Genomic DNA, 10,217 nt, shown 5'->3' with positions numbered 1-10,217 from the left:
TATATCTGCTGTTTTTTTCTGCGTTTTCTTGATTTATTGAATTAAAATAGTAGAAAATAAATAAATTGATTGAAATTATTTTGTATTCTGCAATTAAAGAGGAGAGAAAAAGAGAAAAGCATCTGCGAGGCATCTGCCGCTGAGCGGCCGTATGTTTGTTTGGGTCTGCACGCGTTTAAAATGAAAAAAACGAAAAATATGCAAATTAAGAATAAGTAATTTGTTTTAATATTCATTTTTTCGAGTTTAGAGAATTAAATAACGCCAGATACCCACGACTTGCAATATCTGCTCGCCTTTAGTTCTATCATACACCGTGGGGTGTATACGCAGCTCTTTGTTTATTTATTGATGATTTTTATTGCTTCTTTTTTTCATTATTATTGCACCTCTGATCTGACGGATTAATTTGTTGTATTTAATCCGACTTCTTTTATCTTTCTCTCTTCCCTTGTGTTGTAGGCTGTCGCAGTATCGCAGCCTCTCTTTCTTTTTTCTTTTTTTTTTTTTCTTCCTCTCCTTCTTTCTCTCAAGAAGAAGATGGATTTTAAAATAGCTGGAGAAGGCGGCAATGCCGTGCTGCAGACTATTCACGCAAGCGAGGGTGGGAGAGCAATTCGTTTGCTGCAGCAGCGGCAAAAGATGCAGCAGCATCTGCAGCAAGCGAAGGAGAAGCTAGAAACGAAGGGAACTAAGCGCAAAAACATTAATTGGGGGGGCTCTGCAGCCGATAGATTAGAAGAAGAATTCAAAAAAGAAACGATTGGTCTCGTCACAGCAGAGGCCTTCAGGGAAAGAAGACAGAAACTAGAAGATCAGATTCGCTTCGGTACGAAGGAGCTCTTCGTTGGGTAAGCTTTAGCACATGAAGTAGCAGCAGCAGCAGCAGCAGCAGCAGCAGTGCAGCTGCAGCAGCAGAAGGAGTAGCAGTAGGTGCAGCAACAGAAGCAGGAACAGCAGCAGCAGCAGAAGCAGCAGCAAAAACAGCGGCTTCTTTTTTATCTTTGAAATTTCTTCTTGTTTCTCCTACTTTTGAATCGTTGGGTTATGTATAACACCATAAAAGATATATATCTTTCTCTATATATATATTTAATATTTATATTTTACATATACATTTACATTTACATTTATATTTACATTTATATTTGTATTTATAAACATATTCTTTCGCGGCATTGTTTGATGTGTGCAGCAAACTGCAAGAGAAGAGAAAGTTTGAATTTAAGTTAACTAAGAGTAAATTATCTTTTGGCGATGAAACAGAGGCTGATGAGATCCTCGCACAAGACAAAGACACACAAAATGATGATAATCAAACAGACAGCAGCAGCAGCAGCAGCAGCAGCAGCAGCACTGCTGCAGCAGAAACACAACAAACGAATGCTGTTAAGACGCCTAAAACAGAACCAGCAGCAGCAGCAACAGCAGCAGCAGCAAATTCTCCTGCTGCTTCTACACCCCAGGTGAAAGTTAAACAGGAAGAAAACGAAGCGAGTTCTCCTGATGCAGGTAATTCAGGGTTTAGGGTTTAGGGTTTAGGGTTTGAGGGTGCGTAAAGGTGTGCTCGCGTTCAGACATAAATAGAAATAAGTATAAAACCTATTGTAGGAATATATTGAATAAAATAAACATAAAAACAAAAGATAAATTAATAAAATTAATTTAAAATAATATTAAAAATAAATATATAAACAAATTTTGCAATAGGCGGAGGAAAGAAAGACGCGAAATACTCAAAATATTTTTAATGCATAAACATTATATGTTTTCTCTTTATGTATGTTCATGTAGTTATATATAAATATATATATATATATATATATTATTTGAATTTATTTATTTATTTATTTATTCATATGTTTATTTATTTATTTATTTATTTATTTAATCATATATTTATTTATTTATTTATTTATTTATTTAATCATATGTTTATTTATTTATTTATTTATTTATTTGTTTGTTTATTTTTACAGTTGCTCTGTATGTCCAAATTAAATTATTTAGAGCTCAACTTGTTGTTTGCTGGTTTGCTGCATGCAGTTAATCAATCATCACCATCTTCATCATCATCATCATCATCATCTTCTTCTTCTTCTTCATCAGGTTTATTTAAGCTGCGAAAGAGAATAGGAAAGGACCCGAGTGTAGACACGAGTTATTTGCCTGTATGTGTTTATTATTTTTATTTGTTTTATTTTAATTCATTGTTTATTTATTATGTTGTTTATTTGTTTATTTGTTTATTTGTTTATTTGTTTATTTGTTTATTATTTAAATATATTACTATTTTGCTTGTTTATTTAATTTATCCTTTAAAATATTCAAGTACGACAACATAACAAAATAATGAATATTTTAATGTTGTGTTGTTTTTCTGCTTTTGTTTTATTTTGTACGATATAAATAAATAAATATGAGCGTCATTTATTTATTTATTTATATTAATTCTTCTTCTTCTTTCTTTTTTATTTTGTTGTCTAATTAGAGTTTGTTTATATATAAAGCAAACAAACTCTGCAGTTTGTTTGCTTCGTTTGTTTTGTTTGTTCTTTTATTTTGTTTGTTCATTTTTCTATTTAAAAAAAAATATATATATATATATACAGGTATATATATATATATTTGCATATATATATATTTGCATATATGTATATTGTATGTTATATATTTTTTGTTTGTTTATTTGTTTATTTGTTTATTTGTTTGTTTGTTGAATGGGTGTAGGATAAAGAAAGAGACGCAAAGTTAGCGGCGGAGAGACAGCGACTGATAGAAGAATACAGAAGAAAAGAAGAAGAAGAAAAACGTAAAATAAATATAAATATAAATATAAATAGATGCCTATTGATCTCCTACACTGCCTATACACCTCAGTTGACGTGCATATACACCGCAGCTTAACTGTATATACAGGTTATACACTCCTTTAAACCCTAAGAAGAAAATACAGAAATATGCATTCATGCGTGCATGCATATAACAAACACAATATGCATGCATGCATGCAGAGGCATATGTATGCATGCATGCAGAGGCGTATGCATGCATGCATGCAGAGGCGTATGTACGTATGCATGCATACATGCATGCAGAGGCGTATGTATGCATGCATGCATGTATATGCATATGCATATGCATATGCATGCATGAATTTGAGGTGTATGTGCAGGTATGCCTTTAACAGTAACATTTTCATATTGGGACGGCAGCGGCCACCGTCGACGAATTCAGATTTTGCGGGGTTTAACTGTTGGTGAATTTTTAGAAAGAGCGAAGCGCGAATTAGAAAAAGAATTCGTAGAGTTAAGATCTGTACCCACTGAGAGCCTCATGTATGTTAAAGAAGATCTTATCCTACCTCATGTAAGATATATATATATATGTTTGTATATATATATATATGTTTGTATATATATATATATATATATGTTTGTATATATATATATATATATGTATATGTTTGTACATGTATATACGTTTGTATATATATATGTTTGTATATATATATATATATATGTTTGTATATGTATATATATATCTATATATATATATATATATATATACATAAACATATGTATGTTTATGTATATATATAGATATAAATGCGTGTATAAATGTATGTATCTGTCTATCTATCTACATGTATATGCATATAAATATGAATAAATATCTGTATATGTAATTATTATATATCTATATATATCTATATCTATATCTATATATATCTATATATATATATATATATGAACGAACAAACGAACAACAAAATAAATGAGTAAATGAATGCGAATAGATGTGTGTTTGCAGAACATAACTTTTTTTGAATTGATAAAGAGTAAAGCGCGAGGCAAGTCGGGGCCTCTGTTTCATTTTGATGCATTTGATGACGTTCGAGTATTTAACGATGTGCGCAAAGAAAAAGAAGATTCGCATGCAGGCAAAATAGTAGATAAGAAATGGTTCGAAAGAAATAAACATATCTTCCCCGCGTCCAGATGGGAAGTAGTCAGTCCACAAACCCTAAACCACAAACCCTAAACCCTAAACCACAAACCCTAAACCCTAAATCACAAACCCTAAACCCTAAATCACAAACCCTAAACCACAAACCCTAAACCACAAATCCTAAACCACAAACCACAAACCCTAGACCCGTAAACAATAAACCACAGACCCTAAACCCTTAAACCGCAATCCTAGTAAACCCTAATCACATTAAACCCTAATCGATTAAACCCTAATCGACCGAACGATAAGCCCTAACGATAAACCCTAACGATAAGCCCTAACGATAAACCCTAATGATAAACCCTAACGATAAACCCTAATGATAAACCCTAACGATAAACCCTAATAATAATGCCTAATGATAAACCTTAATGATGAATCCTAACGATAAACTCTGTTGTTTGAATGTGCAGTTTAACCCAACAAAGACGTACGACACCTACACCATCAGCGGCGACGAGCGAATGTGGAAGGGAATTGCAGACCACAGCAACTTCTTACCCTGGCCCTAATATATATATATATATATATATAATATAATATATATATTATATATTTATATATTTATATATTTATATGTATGTATGTATTTGTATATATGTACAGCGAATCATGCATGCAGAAATGCATACAGGGGTTTCTGCATGCGGCAGTGGATGCATTTCTGTGTGCAGTGGGGTCGTTGCATGCAGTAATGCATGCATGCAGTCATGCATGCGTGCATGCATGCATTTGCTCGTTTGAAACAAAACCCCCTGCCACCAAACGACCAATGCATGCAAATACAGTTCTGATGGAAGGGGCAGTCTGCAGTAGCTAGCTGTAATAGCTAGCTGTTGTAACTAGCTGTTTTTAGCTAGCTGTTAATAGCTAGCTGCAGGGGCTAGATGCAATAGCTAGCTCTAATAGCTAGCTGTACTAGCTAGTTACGGCTGCGATGGCTAGCATGCATGCATGCATGCGTGCATGCATGCATGCATTGACGTTTCTGTGTTTGTTGAGTACTGAAGAAGCCACGCAGAACTTCAATAGATGAAGGCGTGGTGCATGCATAAATAAAGTGTCTGTCTTGCGTTTGCTAATAGGGCTTATGTTGCCGCCCCGTGCCTTCCTGCAGCAGCAGCAGCAGTAGCAGCAGCAGGAAGTGCTGCAGCTAAAGATACGAAGTCTGCTTCCCTGTAGCATTGCATGTCTGAAGTTGGTTTTAGGGTTTAGGGTTTAGGGTTTGCGTGTAGCAAGCTAGCTGTTTAGTGCTGACTATCTATGGTGCTGTTGCAGACACAAAAAGGGGGTTGTTGGTAGCAATTGCTGCTGCTGCTGCTCAAGCAGCAGCAGCAGCAGTTGTTGTTGTTAGTGTGCTGCAGCAACTGTTGATTGGCTCTGTCTCTGTCTCTTCTATCTTTTCTTCATCTTTATTTCAGCAGCCCCAGGGGCCTGCGCTGCCTCGTGCTGCTGATAGAGCAGGAGACAGGAGAAGAGTTTGTTGTATTTGTTTTAAAAGAATTATATTATTTATTTATTATTTTATATAATTTTTTTTGGTTTCGCTGCAGCGGGAGACAAACCTTTAATATGGCTGCGGCTTCTCGGTCCCGTTATATATAAGCAAGAAGAAAGAAATATAATAACTTCATCTACAAAACAAACACTGGAGAATAAATGCATTAAAAACAAATGAGGAGGCAAGACACTGCTGCATGCATTCAAACAAAGGCCTATATAAAAAAAATATATAAAAATATATAAATATATCAGTGCAATCCAGTGTACGCGCATGCACGTGGGGGTTTTTTAGGAAAGAAGGGAAATGTTTGGAAAATTCAAAATTCAAGAGATTTTATTCAATAAAGAAATATATAAATAACGTAAAGTTAATACCTTATTGCTGATTGAAAGGCGTTTACTCAGAGAAGACAACGATGGCTTCGTTGCTGCTGCGGCAGCCGCGATGAAGAATTTGTTTGTTGGCTGCATGCCCCACGTGTGTCTTTTTCTGGAATTGTTCTTCAGAATAAAAATATTTGAATTGAAATATCCATTTGAAGTCTTATGGGGAAGAAGGCAAAGAAAATAAGCGGCGATCAGATGGGTGTTCCGCACCTCAGGCTGGAAGGCAGGGGAGAAGAATCAGAGCAAAACATTTGAGGAATTATTTGGTTTTTTCTCGCCATATATTCATTTGGCCTCAATTTCGTGTTTTCTTTTAACTCCATTAAACTTGAACTTTCCATTTTCATGGAGGATCGCCGAATTCCTCTATTGGGAGAGTTTGCAAGAGTTGAGGTGTATGGCCAGCTCGAGGTACGGTAGCGGCTTTTCGCGATCTTCGGTATTTCATGGTTAATTTCTCTGGTTTTTTCGCCCAACCTGCCTCTAGACATCCTATGAATCTACCTCCTTCCTTATCTGCTAAAAGAAAATGAACGACGCCGCGGATCGCCGTCGGCTATTCGCCTCTGGCGCTCCTCCTGGAAAAACACCAGCGGGTCGTTGCATGCCTGATGCCTCTGGGGTAGGCAGACAATCTTTTGATTCAGACTCTTCTTCATCTTCTTCGTCATTCCCCAGCAGAAGCAAAAGGAAGGCTCCAGCAGCAGCTTTTTACAGCCCGCTGTTGGCGCTCTGTCTTCTAACGCTGATCACTTACATATGGAGACAGTGGAATATAAAATCATATTTTGCCTCACCACCTCCGAATGCATTTCCTTTTCTTCGTTCTTGGGGTACCGCTGCGTCGGTGTCTGTAAGGGTTACAGACTCAGCAGCAACAGCAGCTTCAACAGCAACAGCAGTTTCAGCAGCAACAGCTGTTAGTAAAGCTGATTCAACTACAGCAAACTTTGCATGTAATGGTTTATGCGGTGGAGTTTCTTTGCGCCGACTGTCAGACGGGGGTGGAGATGTATCAACAGGAGCAGCATCGATACCGATAGCTCCTTCCTTGGCGTTTTTCTCATTTTTGTTTTTTTTCGCGATATTCTTGCAGTGGTTAGTGTCGAAGATCCCAGTGTACCCACCTCCTGTATCTATTATCTGGTTTGTCTTCGGTATGGCTGCTTACGGTGTTGCTTCTATACCTGCTCTCTTACCTCCTCAGCCTTGGGAGACTCCGGGAGCAGCTGGCTTTGTAGAAACACCAGGAGGGTATCATGCACCTCTTGTAGGGCATAATATATTACAAACAGCTATATTAGAGACTCGGTTTATAGACAGCTCGATTGTATATTATGTTATGATGCCGATATTATTATATGAAGCAACTCAGAATATTAACTGGCACAAGTTTAAGAAATTCTTTGCAGGAGGTCTTACTCTCGCTGTTCTCGGTGTTGCTGTACAAGTAGGTGTTTTAGGAGTTTTGTTTTACTATACTTTCATCTCCAAGCAGTGGAAGGACATGGCTTGGATAGCTGCATTTCTTTTAGCTGCTACTCTCTCTTCGACAGACCCTGTCGCTGTCCTGTCGGTGCTCAACGCTGTAAATGCATCTGATAAACTCTGCACCATGTTCGATGGTAAACCCTAAACCCTAAACCCTAATAAACCCTAATCAACCCTAATCAACCCTAATCAACCCTAATCAACCCTAAACCCTAATATACCCTAAACCCTAATAAACTAATATGCCCTAATATACCCTAATTTACCCTAATATACTTTAAACCCTGATCAAATGCTGATCAAACCCTAGTAAACCCTAAACCCTAATATATCCTCATCCACCCTAAACTCTAATTAAACCCTAATGAACCCGAATAATCTCTAGTAAACCCTAATCAAACCCTAAACCCTAATTATTCTATATATCGTCATTATACTCTAAACCCTAATAAACCTTAATCAAACCCTAAACCCTAGTAAAACTCTAAACCATAATCATAGCATAAACCCTAATTATACCGTATAAATAGTGTTATTTGTGTGTTATATCTGGGGTTTTGTTTTGATTGTTTTCTGCACATTAAATATTCTTTGATAGTTTGTTGTGTATGGATTAGGGTTTAGGGTTTAGGGTTTATATGTGTGTATGCAGGAGAATCTCTGATAAACGACGGGAGCGCAGTATTATTATTTCAGTTCTTTTTCTTTTTATTACAAGGGGTGATGGAGACACCGTTCTCAACATTTTTGATGTTTGTTAAGCTGCTGTTTGTCGGGCCGGCGTTCGGCGTTGCCGTCGGTTTCTTAGGATATTTTTGGTTGTTATTTTTCAGAAGACATCCTTTAACTCAGTGTCTTGCATATATTACTTTTTGTTATATATCTTACTTTCTTGCTGAAGCTGTCTTCTCTCTTTCGGGGCCTCTTACTGCTGTTTGCTACGGCTTATTTATCAAAGCTTACGGTCATATTGCCCTTGATAGAGATGCACAAACAAAGCATCATACGTTTGTTGCAGGTATGTTGTTTAAGCGTAATGTTACAATTTGTTTCAATCTTTTCTACGCCCTTTTGCTTTATACTCCTCTTTATATATATATATATATATCTTCTTTCTTTCTCTCGCTGTTCTTATCGCTCTCTCTCTCTCTCTCTATATATATATATATATATATAAAATCTATATCTATATATATAATCTATATATATATACTATATATTCTATATCTATATATATAATCTATATATATATATACATATCTTTCTCTTTGTCTTTCTTTCTCTCTGCTTCTTTTACTTCCTGTGTTCATATCCAGTAACGCAATAGTGATTACTGTTGTGCTGCTGCTGCTGCTGCTGCTGCTGCTTCTCCTCTGTCTCTGTGTAATGCATCTGTTGCTGCTGCATCTACATCTACATATATATATATATATATATATAGATAAATATATATTATTATCTTGACGGTTTGGTGTGTCTACGCATTAAATAAATATATATTTATATATATATATGTATATATATTTGACCCATATATAATACATTATACTATATATATAACATATTCAGTATAATAAATAAATAAACAAATATATATATATATATATTTATTTATATTTGTTTGTGTGTGCTCAGCATTAGCTTTGATGGCGAACTGCACAATATTTATAGTGTCAGGAATTGTAACATACGGCATGATGAGTTCTGTCTTTACAAAAGAAGACGGGTTAACCTTTTGGCTGCATTTACTGTTAACTTATATTTATTTAAATGCTGCGAGGGTCTTCATGATATTCATCTTCTTACCCGTCCTCAGAAGGACCGGCTATGGATTGTCTTGGAAGGAAGTAAGATGTTTTATTTATTAGTATTTTCAGTATAAGAATATATAAATATATTAATATAAATATATTAATATATAAGTCTAAATATTAATATATTAATATATAAATCTAAATATTAATGTATAAATATAAATATACAAATATAAATATGTAGACATGTATATATATATATATATATATATAAATGTAGAAATGTAAATATAAATACGTAGATGTAAATATATTTATAATCATATATAGTTTTAATTATAACTGTAAACATAATTTTAAATATAAGTATAATTACTATGAATTATTACATATCTACCTCTTTCATCCCTTTACGTTTGCCGGTGCTTCTGCTGCGTGTGCTGCTGCTTCTGCTGCTGCTTCTTGTGCTGCTGCTGCTATTACTGCTGCTGCTGCTGCTGCTGCTGCTGCTGCTGCAGGCAGTGCTGCTTGTGTGGGGTGGTCTACGAGGAGGTATTGTATTAGCGCTGGGTTTGCGTATAGAGCGGGATGCAGACTTGGATGCAGAGCTGACGAATATATTATCTTTCTTTATTAGCGGCAGCGTCTTTTTAATTTTATTAATAAATGGGATGACGTTTGAGCTTATATACCGCTTTCTTAACCCTTATCCTCCTAAACCCTTTCGCAGAGTTTATCTTGAAGCTGTTATGCGAATGATAGACCATCAATATATGGAGGATAGAAAAGCCTTAGAAAGCCATTGGCTATTCAAAGGTATCATTATTATTATTATTATTTTATTTTATTTATTTTATTTTTATTTTTATTGTAACATTATTATTATTATTGTTTTATTTTATTTTTATTTTTATTTTACTTGTTCTCGTTATTTTACTTGCTTTGTTTTGCTTTAGAATTACTTTTGTAGCTTTATTTGAACTTTGTTGGTGTTTGCCCGTCTTTATAATATATATAATATATATAATATATATAATATATATAATATATATAATATATATAATATAT

The 10,217-nt window shown here is 34.9% G+C and overlaps 2 protein-coding genes across 2 annotated transcripts; both read left to right on the top strand.

The window, feature by feature from the left end:
• Window positions 1–540: 540 nt before the first annotated feature.
• On the top strand, window positions 541–4,526 carry EAH_00054640 (XAP5 protein, putative; the record flags this gene model as incomplete). Its single annotated transcript, XM_013393929.1, has 7 exons — window positions 541–851; window positions 1,196–1,512; window positions 2,047–2,171; window positions 2,731–2,812; window positions 3,176–3,369; window positions 3,814–4,011; window positions 4,428–4,526. The coding sequence occupies 7 exons, from the start codon at window positions 541–543 to the stop codon at window positions 4,524–4,526; spliced, it is 1,326 nt and encodes a 441-aa protein (XP_013249383.1).
• Window positions 4,527–6,249: 1,723 nt separating this feature from the next.
• EAH_00054630 (Na+/H+ antiporter, putative) lies at window positions 6,250–9,713 on the top strand (the record flags this gene model as incomplete). Its single annotated transcript, XM_013393928.1, has 5 exons — window positions 6,250–6,320; window positions 6,763–7,529; window positions 8,048–8,413; window positions 9,031–9,121; window positions 9,668–9,713. The coding sequence occupies 5 exons, from the start codon at window positions 6,250–6,252 to the stop codon at window positions 9,711–9,713; spliced, it is 1,341 nt and encodes a 446-aa protein (XP_013249382.1).
• Window positions 9,714–10,217: the final 504 nt, after the last annotated feature.

Source organism: Eimeria acervulina, genomic scaffold, assembly GCF_000499425.1.
Source record: "Eimeria acervulina Houghton genomic scaffold, Eah_scaff1051, whole genome shotgun sequence".
Taxonomy (NCBI): domain Eukaryota; phylum Apicomplexa; class Conoidasida; order Eucoccidiorida; family Eimeriidae; genus Eimeria; species Eimeria acervulina.
This window is presented reverse-complemented; position numbering and strand designations above follow the sequence as displayed.